General features: G+C 38.4%; 1 protein-coding gene across 2 annotated transcripts in view; it reads left to right on the forward strand.

The window, feature by feature from the left end:
- Window positions 1–10,192: 10,192 nt before the first annotated feature.
- The window catches only part of LOC127412197 (actin-binding LIM protein 1-like), a 232,954-nt gene continuing 224,002 nt past the window's right edge, over window positions 10,193–19,144 (forward strand). For both annotated transcript variants that reach the window (XM_051648379.1, XM_051648378.1), the window contains exons 1-2: window positions 10,193–10,421; window positions 18,533–18,667. In XM_051648379.1, the coding sequence (XP_051504339.1) occupies window positions 10,193–10,421; window positions 18,533–18,667 (364 nt within the window). The remainder of the gene's footprint in view (window positions 10,422–18,532; window positions 18,668–19,144) is intronic.

Consider the following 19,144-nt stretch of genomic DNA (forward strand, 5'->3'; position numbering starts at 1 on the left):
ACAAACCAAGCCATGAAGTCCAAGGAATTGTCTGTAGACCTTTGAGATAGGATTGTATCGAGGCACAGATCTGGGGAAGGGTACAGAAAAATGTCTGCAGCATTGAAGGTCCCAATGAGCACAGTGGCCTCCATCATCCGTAAATGGAAGAAGTTTGGAACCACCAGGACTCTTCCTAGAGCTGGCCGCCTGGCCAAACTGAGCGAACAGGGAAGAAGGGCCTTAGTCAAGGAGGTGACCAAGAACCTGATAGTCACTCTGACAGAGCTCCTGCATTTCTCTGTGGAGAGAGGAGAACCTTCCAGAAGAACAACCATCTCTGCAGCACTCCACCAGTTAGGCCTGTATGGTAGAGTGGGTCTATTAAATACTAATAAGTTGGTTAGTTAAAACATTGGAGATCTTTTCTTTGTATTTTTGTCAGTTAAATAAAGGTTCAAGAGAATTAACAAATCACAGATTCTTGTTTTTTGACATTTTACAAAATGTCCCAAATCTTCTGGAAATGGGGTTTGTTGCAATGCTGCCATGCTGTGTCTCAGGTTTAAACAACTTTTAAACATTAACAACCTCTTTAATAGTTATAATGAACTTTAATTGTTGTTCCAAACCAGTATGACTTGCTTTCTTCCATGGAGCACAAAAGCAGATGTTAGACAGAATGTTGACAACCTCAGTCACCATTCACTTTCATTGGATGAAAACATGAACTATTCTTTGTTCCACATAAAAAAGAAAATCTTACAGGTTTGTAACTGAGTAAATGATACTGGAATTTTCATTTTTGTTGTTAATATAAAAATGCGAAAATGTTTCAGTTAGGTTTAGGGGTTAGAAAATATCTTTATCTTGGTATAAAAACAGGTACTAAATGAAAATTTGCTTTTTCACCATGATAGAAAAGCCAATGTTCATGTGTTTGATCTTTGTTTTGTGTGTGTGCATGTATCTTTGTTTCCGTCTGGTCCATTAAAGAGTCGATAGCTCTGCTCATCCCGTAAATGCCCCACCCTTGCTCTGCACCAGCTCGCTTCTACCTGTGAGACTGCAGCATCACCGGCCTATCCTTGGCAACGGGTACCACGGTAACCCGAGTCTCCTCCTCCACTTCCTCCCAGTCCAGACACCAGAACACACACAGCAAGGGCACACTGTCTCAGCACATTTTGTGAGTGTGTATGTGTGCGCGAGAGTGTGTGAGTCTGGTGTGTGTGCGCACATGATGGCCACGTGTGAATGTGAATTATTGATGAGGACGGAGCCTTAGAATGTCCTGCCTGGGCCGTCCTGTGAGTGTTTGAGCAGGAACACAAGTGTGTAAGCGTGTGTGTGTTTGTCAGTAGACATGGGGGAAAGGAGTGCAGTGCAGCAGCAAAAACAGCCTCCGTACGATGGACTGTGCAGTTACGCCCAAAAAATTACGTCCTGCTTCGGACTTGACGGTAAGCAAGGTCTCGGACCGTGGGAGAGCTGGCCAGTTGTCTTTCTTGCAAATGATTTATATGTTAATGTATTTGTTGGAGACTTATTCCCTTTGTGTCTGCGCTTGGCATGTGTACATGTGTTATCGTTTTCCTTGGTAAGGGAATTCTGCACTACAGCTGAAGCTAGATCAGTTATGTGAGGTGAAATTTGATGATTTGCTCTGCAGCAGAGAGATTCCTGAGTTTGGGATGAGGTAGCAAACAGGATGCAGGAACTATTAATGGAATTTGAATTTAAGGAAGTAGAATTCAAATGGAATTATATTCAAAAATATTAATACACTTGCTGAATACATTACATTTTTTTCTTTTATTTTTTCAATTACCCATAAACGTTATCATGCACACAACATATGAGTTATTTCTAGTAACATAAAATTATATGAATAATACATGTTTTAAATGCCACTTTATTTTTACTGCATTAAATTTATAGGTGGCTATCTACACTCCCTGGGTACTTTATTGGGAACATCTCTACATGTACTTATTCATGCAATTATCTAATCAGCCAATCATGTGGCAGCAGTGTAATGCAAAAAATCATCATTCATCATCATGTAATGCAAATCATTTCAGTTAATGTTCACATCACATTTTTTCCCCATTCTGATGGTTGATCTCCAGTGATTTCGACCATGGCATGATTGTAGGTGCCAGATGGGCTGGTTTGAGTATTTCTGTAGCTGCTGATCTCCTGGGATTTTCACGCACAACAGTCTCTAGAATTTATTCAGAATGCTGCCAAAAACAAAAAACATCCACTGAGCGGAAGTTCTGTGGACAAAAATGCCTTGTTGATGAGAGAGGTGAACGGAGAATGGCAGACTGGTTCGAGCTGACAGAAACGCTACGGTAACTCGGATAACCACTCTGTACAATTGTAGTGAGCACAATAGCATCTCAGAATGCACAACTCGTCGAACCATAGTGTTCCTAATAAAGTTCTCAGTGAGTGTATATGCCACCTTTAAATTTGTATTTAATATATGATTTATTAATTTAATTCAATAACTTGCATTTTAGTGGAAGAACACTTTGTTCCCAGAATGTTCTTATAATTTACCCCAAAATCTTCCAAATAAAGCTAAGCAAATGAAATATCTGGAATAAATAGGCCTAATTAGTCAAAATATGTGATGTAGGTTAGGGTTGTGCGGTATACCGATTAACGAAATATCACGATGCCAAAAAATTTAAAACAGTACGATATCATCTTGTTGTTAATTTCAGTACAATATTAAAGTATGCTGCCATTAGCGTAATGTAATGTAATAGTTTTGAGTTGAAAGTTTGTGTAAGGGGGTTCAGTGGAAAGGAGGAGGCGAGAACCAGCTTGACAACTTAATTTAGTAAACAAAACACACAACTAAAAACACACAGCACAGCTGTCTGTAATTCTTTCTCTCTCGAACTGTCGTCCCCGGCCGCCTTTATCCCTCGCGCGACCCATCAGGCTGATTGGGAACCGGGTGTGTCTCATTCCAGCCCGGCCCCGCCCTCCTCGGCGCTACACTCCTCCCGGCATTGCCTCAGGCCGGGGAGCCCCCGGCATGACGTACATCCCCCACCCTTCCTCTCCGGGGGGGCGTGCCTTACGCCCCGACTGCCGGCGGGTCCTCCCCGCCTTCCTCGACCTGGGAGGAGACAGGAGGGGAAAAAACACAACACAAAATGGCGAGGGAAGGGCCAACAAGGAGCGACAGAGAGAGAGAGAGAAAAAGAAACTCACCGGTTCTCTGATGCGCCGTCGCGTGGTCCTCGATCACTACTCCACCCTCTCAGGCGGACTGCAGCCGCTCCTCCCTGGGCGGACCGGAGTCAGACCTCCGACCCCCAACAGACAGAACGCCCCTCTGCGTTCCCGGCGTCCCGTGGTGACTCTCCTCCGCCCCTGGCAGCGGCCCTACCACTCCAGGCGGTCGGGGAGTCGCTTCCCTCCTCCCCCCGCGGACAGCGGTCTTCTCTCGACCCCTCCGCATTCCCGGGGGACGGCAGGGCACTCCTCCGCCCCCGGCAGCGGCTCCCTCGCTCCAGGCGGTCGGGGAGCCCTGTCCCCACTCGCCTCGCGGACGGAGGCCGTTCCCCGCGTCCGGGTGGTCGGGCTACGCGTCCGGGTGGTCGGGCTACTCAGTCCCCCGTCGGACAGCAGCAGTGCTCCCCTGGGTGGACGGCAGTGTCGAGGACCCTGCGACGGGAATCCCCCCTCCTTCCCGGGTTTCGGCACCAGTGTAAGGGGGTTCAGTGGAAAGGAGTAGGCGAGAACCGGCTTGACAACTTAAATAATTTATTAAACAAAACACACAAGTAAAAACACACAGCACAGCTGTCTGTAATTCTCTCTCTCTCGAACTGTCGTCCCCGGCTGCCTTTATCCCTCGCGCGCCCCATCAGGCTGATTGGGGACCGGGTGTGTCTCATTCCAGCCCGGCCCCGCCCTCCTCGGCGCTACAGTTTGATATAATGAACCCTTCAAAAACAGGAAGAACTTCAAAGGTCTTTCAAAATAAAAGTCCCGCTGAAACGAGAGCTTTATTTAACTGGATGCATGAAATTGAAGAAAAAATATTACTACAGTATAAAAGTGTAATATTCAAAGTAGTAGAAATAATACTCATTATAACAATAATATAATATTAAATGGTTATAGTTATTAGTATTATTATCTGTAAGCAATATCACAAAAGCTGCTCACCAGTACTAAATATCAGCATGTTGTGATTCAGCCATGGCAGTCTCAGGTGATCAGATTGTTTTCATTTAATGTTTTAATAAAAAAATAAATAAAAATAAAATAAAAAATGAACCAATGAAATTCCTGTTGTGTGACTGTGTTGAATTTCTTTGAATTGTAGTTCGTAAATGCATGTCATTCCAATTCCAATTCAACATCCTATGGGGCATAGCCAATTCGATTCATATCCAAACTCATGAACTGATGATAGGGAGCCAATTCCTAAATTCTGATTTTTGCCCAACCCTGCAAGGGAGCTTTATGCAAACTCTACCTCTGCCCTAACTCTGATGTTTATTTAGGCTAAGCTAATATACTGAATTTTCTACTTCACTGGAAAAATGGCAAACTAGTATGTATAAAAAGCATGGGATTTCAATGGGAAAGTAAATACAAAAAATAAGAAAAATAATATATGAATGTAGCATGAAGAGGAAACACATTCATTCAGTGTGATGCACTGTGCTGGTTTGGGTCTTTACTTTTTAGTTTTTTTTTGCTTGTAGTCTTTTTAAATCACAGCAGATGCTGAGCTCATATCAGTGGATGATTGATTTTATTGCTCAGAGGCACGATAAACTCTTCAGTATGCCTTTTTTTATTTTTTATTATGTCATGCCATAAGATGTTCTCAGAGCTTATGATAGCGATTGAGACTTTAGTTGGTATTTACTTTGATTGCTGCTGAAACCACATGAACAAAAAATATGGAAATTACTTGGCAGCAGTTTTTTAGTCTTTCAGCAGATATAATGGGGTTTGGAATTTTAATACTGAATAATAATAATTGTCAATATAATCAATGCTGAACTTGTCTGCCACAATAATGTAATGTATTTTAATTATCTGAATTATTATATTTATCGTATATATTTATAATGATTTAAAAATGATTATTTATACAAATTAATTAATTATATATTGAACTATTTTTATTTGGGGGCCTTTATCAGCAAATATTGATATGTGATTAATTGTGATTAATCTGATTAATTAATCAGCATATAATGTAATTAATTCAATTGAAGATTTTAATCAATTGAAAGCCCTACAAACTACCCTTATGTGATGCTAATTCCACTGCTTTTACGTGTGGAGTTCAGAGCGGCGCATGAGTCAAGTGAATGGACCTTGAGAAACAGAGAGCAGAGTTCTGTTATTTATGAAGCACTATATCACTCAGAACCAGAGCAATATCATGAGAAAAGCAAGTTCATCCCTCTTTGTCTCTTTCTTCTCACAAACCTTTTCCTTCTCCATCACTCTGTGCCCCTCCCTTTGAAATCTAATTTTCAATCTACATGTAAATTATTTTTGATGTTTGACAGTTTACAGATTACATGCAGAATCTCTAAAACCCACGACATAGTTTATATTCCCTCTAATCCTGCTCAGTGTGTTTCAAAATATGTCTGTGAAATTTTCTGGCATTTGCAAAACACAGTGTGGCTATGTTACAAAACCTAGTGAGCTGCCTTTGCTGTTTACTGCCAAGGCGACTGTTATCTAAGGCAGCATCCTAATTGAATGGAACTGATTTGGAATGCTTTATAGGGCTGCACAGTTAAATAATAATAATAATAATAATAATAATAATAATAATAATTGTCCATTATTTCTCTTTATATTGTAATTTGTGTTTGGGGTATATGCATTCCATATGACTACACATCCAAAACAAGATGCTTGATTATTTGTAATTATTTTCTACTGCTTGAAAACTAACTGTTGTTAAATTTTTAACAATATTATACACAGTAAACATACAAAGGAGATGTCTTTTATTTGTTAAAGGAATAGTTCACCCAAAAACGGAAATTCCATACATATCCTGGATATGTATGACTTTCTTTCTTCAGCAGAACACAAACAAAGATTTTTAGAAGAATTTCTCAGGTCTTTTTGACACTCCAAAAATCACATAGGTCAGCATAAAAGTAATCCAGATGACTCCATTGGTTAAATCAATATCTTCAGAAACGATTTGATAGGTGTGGGTGATCAGATCAATATTTTAGTTAATTTTTACTTTATATTCTCCTCCCTGCTCAGTCAATCTCCACTTTCACTTTCACATTCTTCTTCTTGTGTTTTTGGCGATTCATATTCTTCATGCATACGCCCCCCTACTGGGCAGGGAGGACCATTTCTAGCAAAAATTTACCTAAATATTGATCTGTTTCTCACCCAAACCTATCATATTGCTTCTGAAGACATGGATTAAACTACTGGAGTCATCTGGATTACATTTATGCTGACCTATGTGATTTTTGGAGCATCAAAATGTTGACACCCATACACTTGCATTGTACGGACCTACAGAGCAGAAATATTCTTCTAAAAATCTTAATTTGTGTTCTGCAGAAGAAAGACAGCCATAAACATCTGGGATGGCATGAGGGTGAGTAAATGATGAGAGAATTTTCATTTTTGGGCAAATTATTTCTTTAATGCTGCACTGTTTTTTTTTTTTTTTTTTTTTTTTTTTTTGGATTAGGCTAATTGTAGCAGCTGTAATTGTAATCTCAATTGATTTCGATAGAGTTTAGCATTAACATGTTGCTTCGCTAATGCCATACTCTAATGAGCATAAAAATAAATTACATAGTACACACAGCCTCTCTAATGCATCTGAGCACAGAAAGACCCTCCACAAGAGCAGCACATGTCTGTTAAATCTGATTTTTCACTGTGCAATATCATAAAGGCAGTAGGTTAGTGCTTTTCTATTAACATTAAGTGCATTAACTCAGTCAATGACAGTGACTTTAGACTAAAGCACTGTTCAGATGGGAAACGTTTTCAAAATGATTAATTACAATTATTAATATATGGGATGTCTGTAATCTCATGAACGGGTTAGGCTGAGATTGGGATTGCTGTTTAAACTGAATTGGGAGTGTATATGGACCCTGTAAACAGACTGTGATGATAGTGTAAATTTTGCAAAAAATTTAATATTTTCAATTTTTACTATGTAATGTAAATTTATAACATTATATTTTGTTTTAGATTACCCCGTAATAAATAAAAAACATTTAGCTATGATGAGGTTTATCCATCTGCTGAGGCAGTAACATTGAAAAATAACATTATAAAGATGGCCAATATACTGTTATATAAAATCAGTATTTTTGCATTTGTACACACTGTTGATTTATGTACAAGTGCATCAAATGAACATTTTTGTTGTGCTGCATCAAGTTTCGCTGTTTTTTTTCTCCCTTTGTTTTTTTTAACGTCTCGTGCAATGAGTGAACGATTTGAAGTTATGATTTACACACAAATTTGAATTTTCTCATCATTTACTCACCTTCATGTTGTTCCATACCTGTATTTCTTTCTTTATTGGAACACAAAAGGAGAATGTAAGCCTTAGTCACAATTAACTTTCCCATACAATATAAGTGAATGGGGACTGAGGCTGTCATTCTGCCTAACCTTTCTTTTTGGTTTCCATGGAAGAGAGAGCATCATATGGGTTTGAGACAATAAGGTTGAGTAAATGATGACCAGATAAACATTTCTGGGTTAACTGTCCCTTTAAGTAAAAAAAAAAAAAAAAAAATAATAATTTTTTATGACTTCAAAATACCAAAAAACACTTTTCAAAACATGTTTGCTTAGCTTTAATATTAGGTCTGCATGCATATGTGAGCTCATAAAGCCTATTGTTGTTGCCACAATGTAACATCATAATCTCTTCATCTTTGTACCATCAGATCTTTTCTTTCTGATAGCTTTTCCTCAGCTGAACTAGAAAATCCCATGATTAAAGATTTAAAGGTGTTTGTCACAACAATATCTGCTTATATTTGTAAGCACAGATGCATTCTTAACTAATCTCTGCAAGAAAACATATTCTTCAAGTGCATTACTTGTTACATATAGAAACAGAATTAAACGGTACAAATAAGGGCATGGTAATTGGTTCAAAGATGTTGTAACAGGTAAAGGATGGGCAAGGAGGAGGCGGAAATTGGCAGAACAATCAACATAAACTTTTAATGCATAAATTAACTTAAACAAATATAAAAAAATACACATAGCACGGCCGCATGTGTCTCTCTCTCTCTCCCGAACTGGCGTCTCCGGCTCCCCTTTATCTCTCTCTCCCGCTGATTAATTGACTCAGCTTCAGACGTGCACTCTCACGGCCGGCCACGCCCTCCTCCTCGTCACAGATGTTCATCCACATTTGCATTTAGAACAGAGTATTTTTAGTTGTGTTGTTAAACTGCTCTCACCGAGGAGCTTGTGCAGCAGCTATGGTGGCATTGCCTGACCCTGTCCAAGAGATAATCATGGCGTAGACATCAGGGTTAAGCCTCTTAGGAGTAGCCAAGGAGCTTGCTTGCTGTCCACTCTGGCTTGGGGTTCACCTGTGGTCTTCACCTGAAGCAGGGCCACTGAATTGATGTGCCTGTTGTGTTCAGGCTCTTGAGGTAGAAAATACTATTTTCAAAGAAAGAAGAACCATAACAACAGCTCTCAGGACAAGTGAGCTTTTGGTTAAAGACTGAAGATTTGTTAATCTAAAGATCCATTTTGGGCAATGGTCTCACAAGCTTGATTCACCTGATGGTACATGACCTTGACCTCTGGGTCAAATGGGTTTCTAGGAAATCACAGCCCATTTGGCTTGGATATTGAGTTTTTGTTTTTTTTAAAGGGTGTGAGAAGACCTATTTCCTAAAGCACTTTGTATGTGCGAGGACTAAATTGGACTATGAAGTATGAAGAAACATTGCATCTGGCAACCACAACAACAGCTCCCAGGACTAAGATAAGCATTTGGATGGAGATTGGAGATTTGTTAATCTGAAGATCATAGGTTTTCGGTTGAGATTCTCGCCAGTCTGGCTATTTCTGCAGATTCGCCTGCAGGTACAGTACGTAGCTTTGACCTCTGGGTCAAAGGCGTTTCTAGGAGATCACCACTCACACATTTCGCTTGGATATTCAGCCTTTTGAAGGGAGTGAGAAGACTGGTCCCTAAGGTACCAATTTTGTGTACTTTTGAAATAGGCTTTTCAAAGTAAAGAGCTTTGCATCTCACAACCACAAAATCAGCTTAAGGACAAATGAGCAATTGGTTAAAGATTGAAGATCTGTTTATCTGCAGATGCAGCCCTGACCACTGGGTTTTTAACCTTGGATCTTCAGTCTATTCAAGGGAGTGAGAAGACGAGTTCTAGGACTAGGTAGACTAAGAGGTAGGAAATATCCATTTCAGAGGGAAGAGCATTGCATTTTGAAAACCAAAAAATTCCGTTTTCGGGACAAGTGAGAAATTGGAAATGTGCTAATCCACAGATCAAAGGTTTTTCGGCAGGGGGTCTCACTGGTGAGAAGTGAGATTTCCTAAGGTACCAAGTACCTTCCTAAGAGGACTAAGTGGAAAAACTAAAAAGTAGGAAATTCATTCCATTTTTCAAATGGAAGAGCATTGCTTCTGGGCTGGCAACCACAAAATTAGATCACATAACAAATAAACATTTGGTTGAAGAATGAAGATTTATTTATCTGAACTGAGTTGGGGAATCTCACCTGGGGGATCTTGCTCTTTCTGCAGATGTGGCCTCTGGGTCAAAGGGAGATCATCACTCATCATCTACCTTGGATATTCAGTCTATTGAGGCGAGTAAGACTACTTCCTAAAACACTAAGTTTGTTTGTGTGGACTAAGTGGTCTAAGCAGTAAGAAATATCTCTTTATTTTTGGGCTGGCAACCATAAAATCAACTCACATGACAAGTGAGCATATGGTTGAAGATTAAAGATTTATTAATCCAAAAATTTGAGGCTTTCCCTGCAGTTTGGCTTTTTTTGCAGATATGGCCCTCACCATTCTGTCAAAGGTGTTTCTGTGAGATCATCATTCGTTATTTATCTTGGATATTCAATCTATTGAGGGGAGTAAAACTACTTCCTAAAGCACCACGTTTGTGTGGACTAAGTGTGAACCACAGCCATGCCTTCCCTTCCCACTCTGAAAAGCCTAGGGAAGATCTGTGGCTCGGGACGCAGTCAACAGGTGAACCGCACCAGGATCAAACGCAGGAACTCTGTCAAACGAATGTCAATCATAAAGGACGGTCATGTGGTGGAGGTGCTGTACCTCATCCCAAAACAGTCCATGATGCAACAGCTGCCGTTCATTAATCCTGATGACTACTACCTGACTGAGAGCCTGGAACCTGGTATGAACAGTTATGAACTTTATATAAGAATTGTTCTTCAAACCTTAACATCACACATTAACACACCACAGTTAGAAATGTGAGCTTCTTTGATTTGATCACATGAGATCAGATGAATATCATTTAGTTTGGGTGTGATCTAGGTCCGCATTTGGGAGCCAAAAGTTTTATAGAAGATCAATTGAGAAAGTTCAATTGTAAAATTTGATTATATATTTTAAAATGGAGGGTTCACCCCAAATAAAGTTGGTCATCAGTATATCTTGCTGTTATAGTTAAAAGTAGTTAAACTAGAAAGCTTGTTTTGCTTCATCTGTTGGATTCCTGTTTTGGATGCAAGAATGAGTTCTGTATGAACGGCCCCTTACTGTCTTTAGTTGCCTTTTTCTCTAATGGAGATTTCATCTTGCTCTAACAGATGTTTGATGACAGGTTGACCCTTTTTATTCCCTCATGAGTGGTGCTTAGAGTTTCCATTGAGTGTATGTGGGCTAAAGCAGGTTGTGAAAGTGAAAAGGGATTACATGCTGTTAATAGGATGGAAGTAATAAATTATGCTAATCAAAAGGTAGTGCTAGTCTGTGTGAAGAAACATAAAACATTTGTTGTGTGTGTATGAGGAAGAGAAAGCATTATGCAATATATTATTAGTACAGAAATGCCAAAATTGACGGTCACATTGTTTTAATTTATCATTTTATGTATTTAAAAACATCTAAAAGATGCGTAAAGCAACCCAAAAAAAAAAAAAAGGCTTTACTCTTGTATTACATGGAACCATCAGGCAAATCCAGCTTGTCAGATTTCCCACATCCACAGCCAGCCAAAGATGCAATCTTCAGATTTCCTGAGATTTGCTTGTTACTGTTGTTTGGGTAAAGTTTCAGTTGAAACAGATGTGGAAAAAGAACATAATTTATTTATTTTTATTTTTTTTTTTTGAAGGGAGGTTTTTTTGACATAAAACGTCCAAGAATTTTTTTCTTTTAGTCAACATCAATATTTTAGGGTAAAATTTACCAGACTGATGATTGCTCTGTGAATTCCTAGGTTCTGCTGAAATCATTCTGTGCTTACCAAAACTAGAATTACTGCCCCCAGTGGCTGAAGCTGGAAGTGTTGTTGAATGTATGGGCACATGTGAGCTCCAGTTTCCTGGAGGTGAACTGTGTACAGCGTGGCGCTAAAAGCAAGTTGCATTTTTAGTTGTAGATGATGTAATACAATCAGCAGGAATGCATTTTTTTTAACTCTAAAACCCAAGCCTAAACCCCAAACCTAAATCTAACCGTCAGTGGAGTAAGAATTTAATTTTAGAATGAAAATGCAACCTCCGAATCACATTCATCATTGTTTTTGTGAACACAATTACTTCCTGGTTTCCATGGGACCAGAACCTATGTCTCGGTGGTTGCTCGCAATCAGTTTTGCCATGGGGAAAGGTAAAGAGGTTTAAATGTCTGATCGAAATGCCACTTGACAGTTATTTGTCAAAATGGGGTCGATTTTAGGGTACATGAACATTCAGAAGCAACTTGTCGATTTCCCATGTCATCATATTTAATTTATATATACACAAATGAGCCAAAACATTATGACCACTCACAGATGAAGCAAATAACATTGATAATCTAATAACAAGGCCACATGTCAAGGTCTGGTAGATTAAATGATAAGCAAACAATCAGCTCTCGTAGTCATTTCCTTATATTCCTTTGAATGATATAAAGGCTTTTACTGGGATATTTGAGTAGTGTAAAGAGACACAGCAAGTGTGGAGTCTTGCAGTGGTTTTAATGGAAACGTTAATGGGATTACAAATCTATCACAGTGCAGTTGTCGATAACGATGAGTCATCATTATTTAACAGCACAGTGCTGTTTCAGATTGATTCAAAAGAACAGTGCTTCTTATGAGATAGTCTGATTCATGTCAGCACATTTCCTCTAATTTCTTTGGCATTGTCTGTACAGCTTGCCTTAGACTGACACTGCTGTATAACTGTTTGGATGACTATTTTCTAACTGGTCTATTATTGTGGTATCAACTATATTTCAGATAGGCCCGCCCCTAAACGACACGATAAAACAAAAACTATGATTGGTCATTTTTCACGACAGACTTTCCTGTCAGTTATTGTGAAAAAGTTGGTAGTTCTTGGCCCCCCCCACCAACCCGACACAAACACACACCTCAGTGGTCTGATAGTAAATTAATAATGACACAAAAATAAACAAAGTATTTAGAAACAAAAAACACAGAAACAACAAAAAAACCAAAAACAAACAATAAGAAAGCATACACACATTTAACATCTCCCCTCAAAAGCCGCCACCCTGCCCAGCGCCGTGCACCACTCCCGAAACGAGGGCACTCCAGCTGACTTCCATCCCCTAAGGATGACCTGTCTTCCAATCACAACACCAGCCAGGACCAAACTCTTCATGAACCCATCCCCTACATCAACTACTGTCCCATCACCTAGAACACAGAGCCTGGGGCAAAATGAAACCCGAGCACCCAACACATCACACATTCAATTCTGAACCCTCAAACAAAATTCTTGAATCTTAACCCACCACCAAAAAACAGTGGTTGTGTCCCTGTCTTTTGACTGGCATCGCCAGCAGGTAGGTGTGTCTTTGAGACCAAGTCTATACAATCTAGAGGGGGTCCAATAGAATCGATGCAAAATCTTAAATTGCATCAGGCACACCATTGCATCTCTAGATGTAGACTTGACGTTTTTTAGAATCTTAGCCCACTCTCCCTCCTCCAATACCAAGTTTAAATCATTCTCCCATAATCTCTTGAAAGAAGTTAAAGCTCCATCCCCCAGACTTTTAATTAAAAGGGAGTAATACACTGATGCCTCATGACCTTTTACAAAAGCAGTAATCACCACTTCCAGAGTATCTGCCGCTTTAGGGGGGTGTATGCTACTCCCAAAAATAGTACAGAGCAGGTGGCGCAGCTGTAAATACCTAAAGAACTGAGATCTGTGAATCCTAAAATGTTGAACCAAATTTTCAAAAGATCTCAACACTCCACTCTCATATAGGTCACTGAGTGTAGTAACCCCCCTCACAATCCACTCTGACCAGCAGAAAGGGGACTTATTAATACGTAATTTTGGGTTCATCCATATGCTCGAGGCAACATTTAAATAAATGTCCGAATTAAACACTCTGGACACTTTTGTCCATACCGCGTGCAAGAGTGAGATAACGGGGTGAGACTTAACTTCTCCGGTTAGTTTAATAGAAAGGCTTTGCAATGGCAAAACAGGGGCAAGAACTTCCTGTTCAGTACAAAACCAGGGAGGGGCTCTCTCAGGTGGAAGCGACCAATGAGCCAAATATCTGAGACCGAATGCATAATAATAATCTTAATGGTTAATCAATAAATCATTTGGTATATCTAAAGATTTTCAACTGTTTGATTATTTTATGTGTTTTTAAAGAATCAGCATCTAATTTCATGTTTGAAACACGAAAACCAAACTCTGAATTTGTGTTACAATCTTGCCAATTTATATCATAACCACTGTTGTTTACAGTACTGCATGCTCCACATTCAAAGTGTGTGTATGAGCATTTGTGTGTGTTTGAGCAAACATATATTGCATTGTTTGCTATTGAATTAACTTATTGTTAAAATTACTAAATTAAAATAAGATCATTCTGTTGTGTTTTGGCGATTAAACCAAATGTTCTCATTACATCACAATAATCTTGTATTTAAAAACAATCATTCTCTGACAGGAAACATGTACAATCCTAATAAAGCATGAAAGCAGGTTTTGACTAAATGAAATGCTTTGTTATAAGTGTGATCAGTTTGGTGTTTTGTACTAAGAGTTTTGAAAATGTACCACTTACTTAGTAGAGAAAATAGAACCAAAGCAATAAAAAAAAAAAAATTGCAATCGGGAACTGAGAACTTCTGTTTTTGTGTTGCATCTCCATTGCTAGCTATAAGCGCAACATAAACACACATTTTACGAAATGCACCTTTAAAGGAATATTCCGAGTTCAATAGAAGTTGAGCTCAGTTAACAGCATTTGTGGCATAATGTACTCCTTTTATTTAAAAAAATAATAAAATAGGTAAAACAGGTAGAGAGCATTTCTGATTGGCTCTTTATTGCTTTTGACTGAGCCAAGGGCTGTTATTATTTCTCAGGACACAGATTTCAGTGATATCTGTCAGGTAGTCTACACCTTTAAGATTTAGATTTAATATTTAGATTTAAGATGTAGATTTTATATTTAGCTTTTGATAATTTAAACTTTTTTAATACTGAGCTTAATCTTTCCAAATTAGCCAGTTACACTCCACTGTGTCTGTATAATAAATTCTGCTTATGTCACATGGCAATGCTGGTAATTTCCACACTGCAGAGAGAGATGGGTGAGTCCTCGGATTAATGAGACAAAAAGGGGGATGGGACAGAAGGAGGAGACAGAGGATGGGTACAGGGGAGCAGGCAGGTACTGGACTGCCTCTGTCATTTTGGAGACAAGCTTTCTTTTTTTCTCTCATACATGTCACTCATTTTCATCCCTCTTATCCATACATATTCGTAGGCTGGATTTGTAGTTCAGCTTTTTGGATGCTGTATCTCTCATCTCCCTGGATACTAGTCCACCAGGACTGATTATTGATTCATCTTCAATTATCCCTGATGGTCATGGTTAAGAAGAAAGGTAACTGATTGTTTATGGCTCGGTGGTTGGTTGTGAGTTTTGGTGATAGTTATTGATTCATTTTCTTCTCTCAGAGTAATTAGTCCATTATGAGCTTGCAGAACAGTCACTTTCATATCTTTCAAGAAGTTTATCATAACCTAAACCTTTGTTGTTTCTAATCCAAGCACTTAAACACAAGTTTTGCTTCCCACAATTAATGTAGAACGAAATAAATGAAAGATTTGTTCCTTATTTGCTGTTCTTTCATCAATTATGGTCCCAGCATAGTGCTTTATCTGCAGAGCTGCTGGTTTGATCTGATATTTTAGGTGATATTTGTGTCTGTAATTTGCTCTTCCTCTGTCAGATGTAGAATGACAATCTTTGCTTGTGTTCTGGTTGCACCATGTTTGGATTTAGCCACTGTGTGTGATCTATTTTAATCACAGGAATGGTTAAATAACAGAAAGAAGCCTTTTCTAAGCCCTTTGTGTTGCAGTCTGACCTCTCAGGTGCAAAGGTGATTGGAATAAAGGGCTTGTCCATTCTTCTGTCATTGGTTTTGTTTTTGGCAGTGTTGCAGTTTTAAATGGGGCGCAGATCCGTGAGGTAGACACGCTCATCCCGCAGCCGTAACCATAGCAACACTCGCAAGAAGGTAGAGTCCATTGTTGTGTCTCGCCTTGCCTGCATTTGTCTCTTTAAAGATGTCTAATCCCCATTGCAGTTCATCTGCAGAGACGCAGAATTCAAGCATCTTTCCCTATGAAGAGAGTGAATGGAACATGTATTGCCTTTTTTAAACCCTTAGAGGAAAGACTGCAATTGTAAAGTTTATCCGTGTTACATTGACATTTTAATAGCCTCACTTGCCTTTGTACAAACATGCAGTTGAACAAAACATTTATTTTTGTATTGTATTTTGTATTGTTGTAGTATAATGTGACTTCCTTAAAGGAAGCCAAAATGAAAATCATGTTGTCCCAAACCTGTATGACTTTCGTTGTACGGGACAGAGCAGTGTGAAAATTCTTCTTTTTTTGTCCTCTTAATTAAGTCATAGCAGGTTTGGAATTACATTTTAAATGATGTCAGAATGTTCATTTTTTGTGGTGAACTGTCACTTTAACTTTCCTGCAATTTGTTATAATATGCTTATAGGCTTTCACTATTGATTTGTTTGAGAATATAATTAGCGTGTTATTCTTTACTCCATTAAAATAGTTATTTGTCTATTTTTACTATTTTAATTGTTTATTAAAATAGTCACAATAGGTACTTTAATACTATGCAATATTATGAATATTACTATGGTTTGGGGTTGTTCCATAAAAACAGCAAAATAAGTGAGCTGGACTAACTCCTACAAAAATCTACTGTGGAGATACCTTGGTACTTTGATATATCACATGGTAATGTTTATTATATTCACTTACTGTACCATGGTATTTAAATTATACTGTAAGTTTCTTCAAAGAATGCAAGATTACCATCATGCTAGTGTCCAAAAACATGGTATTGTCATGGCTTTTATGTGGTATATATTATGTTAATACCATAGTACTTTTTTGTAAAAGAAAAACATCCAATAAAATATCCTGTCATGACTGATAGTAAACAATCCATCACAAACATGGTATATTAATGATGAGGATATATCTCCCACATTGTTTTGCTGGTAACACTTCACAATAAGGTTCCATTTGCTAACATTAGTTAATGCATTATCATGTATCATGGACAATGAACAATATGTTTTTTGACATTTATTAACCTTTGTTAATGTTAGTTAATAAAAATACAATTGTTCATTGTTAGTTGATGTAAGTTCATAGTGCATTAACTAATGTTATCATATACAACTTTTGATTTTACCAGTGTATTACTATATGTTAAACAATATTATAACATGGTGTAAAAGTATTGTTCATTGTTAGTTCATGCTAACTAATGTTAACAAATGGAACCTTATTGTAAAGTGTTACCGATTTGCTTTTGAAAACAATGTTTATACGAATTCACAAATGTGATGATTAGTACCAGTTCCAATAGTGTCACACAGAGCCTTTTTAACATACATATACTGTAAATGTGCTCATGGTTTTTGGTGTTCTTATGGTCTCAGTGATGCTGATGTAATAGCAGTAATTCTTGCCTCTCATATCCAGAGGTTAAATGTTCTGACCAGCACACTTATTCATATTGTGACAAATTGTGCTGAATCAGCATAAATGGGACCCTTTTGAATTTTGCTTGTAAGCAACCAACCTTAACACCCTAGCAACCTCATAGCAACACCCTGGCAACCACCTACAACACTGTAGCATTTTGTGACTTTTGCATGGGTAAGCACCACTCACATTTTCCATATGTTTTAGTTTAGTTGGTTTAGTTTCACCATAATTGTTGTTACCCCTTTTAATGTTTTTAATGTTATGCTCTTTGACATAAGCCCATGACAGATAATATTTCCACAAATGAAGAATACGTTCAGAGGATAATGATGCTTTGGCTCTGGCAGTGAGAGAGACGGCACCGTTTTGTCTTTCCAGTGCTTTGTTTAGGTTGTGACAGAGGGTGGAGGGGGCATGGAAAGGGGGCAGAGGAAAAGAGACTACTCATAAATATTTATGGATGTCGGCATTAAATTTCTGTGTTTGCCCCATGAGGCTCGTCCCATCCAACACACATACACACACACACATGTACTGGTACATGCAAGCACAAACATGCAGCCTTCCCTGTGATGTTAATTCAATAGTACAGGGATTAGCTGTGTTTTATATGCAACACTCACAGTGAGTGATGTAGTATCTTGCCTCATTAACTCTGATTTGGGGAAGAGGGGTTTCACTTCTCTGTAGTGTATATGATATGACCTAGTTTGATCTATATTGCAACAGTATTACTGCTGATAAGCCCTTTCAAAAAGTCTATATTCTAGTCAAAGTGTAAATATACTTGGAGATAGCTATCTGTTAGCATCCCCATTCATCTCAATAGGGAAAAATATAAGTCAGTTTCACGCTTTTAAGAGCCCTCCAAAAAAGAGCCTCTTTATATTAGGCATCTTTAACTACTGTGTACTTAAGCATACAAAGTACTTATTGGAATGAAGTTGTTACATTGTACTTTCATTTAAAGTACCTGCATAAAATTACATCTCTAGTTACACTTTTAAACTTAACCCCTAACCCTAACCTAACCCTACCCCTAACCTACCCGAACCTCAACCTCAGTAGCAGCAAATGTGAATCTTGTGAGGATTTTGCAGAACAACATGGAGTTACACAATAAGTACATTGTATTGTATGTATTTTAATATTAGTACATAGTAGTTAAAGACACCTAATATAAACACAGTCACTCTGTAGACACTGGAACAGACCATGACATAAGACTCTCTTTTTTTCTATATAGTGGCCCATACACAGGAAACTCACCAACAGACGGAGAAGCCTTTGATATGCTGTGCTAAATGTGGAGAGGTTTGCAAGGGAGAGGTATTACGAGTGCAGGCTAAACACTTCCACATCAAGTGCTTCACATGCAAAGGTGAGTGAATGATTATTATATATGGACATACAGTTGTGCTCAAAAGTTTGCATACCCTTGGAGAACTGGTAATATATGTACCATTTTTAAAGAAAACATGAGTGAGCAGGCAAAACGCATTTCTTTTATTTCTTATGGGATTCATATTCAACTGTAGGTTATAACAGAATGGCACAATCATAAAACAAAACATGGCAACAAAGTAAAAAATGAAATGACCCCTGTACAAAAGTCTGCATACCCTTAGTTCTTAATACTGTGTATTGCCCCCTTTAGCATCAATGACAGTGTGCAGTCTTCTGTAATAGTTGTCTATGAGGCCCCAAATTCTTGCAGGTGGTATATCTGCCCATTCGTCCTGGCAAAATCTTTGGTCATCTTGCATGAACTGCACGTTTGAGATCTCCCCAGAGTGGCTCGATGATATTAAGGTCAGGAGACTGTGATGGCTACTCTAGAACCTTCACCTTTTTCTGC

Source organism: Myxocyprinus asiaticus, chromosome 21, assembly GCF_019703515.2.
Source record: "Myxocyprinus asiaticus isolate MX2 ecotype Aquarium Trade chromosome 21, UBuf_Myxa_2, whole genome shotgun sequence".
In the NCBI taxonomy this organism is placed as follows: Eukaryota; Metazoa; Chordata; class Actinopteri; order Cypriniformes; family Catostomidae; genus Myxocyprinus; species Myxocyprinus asiaticus.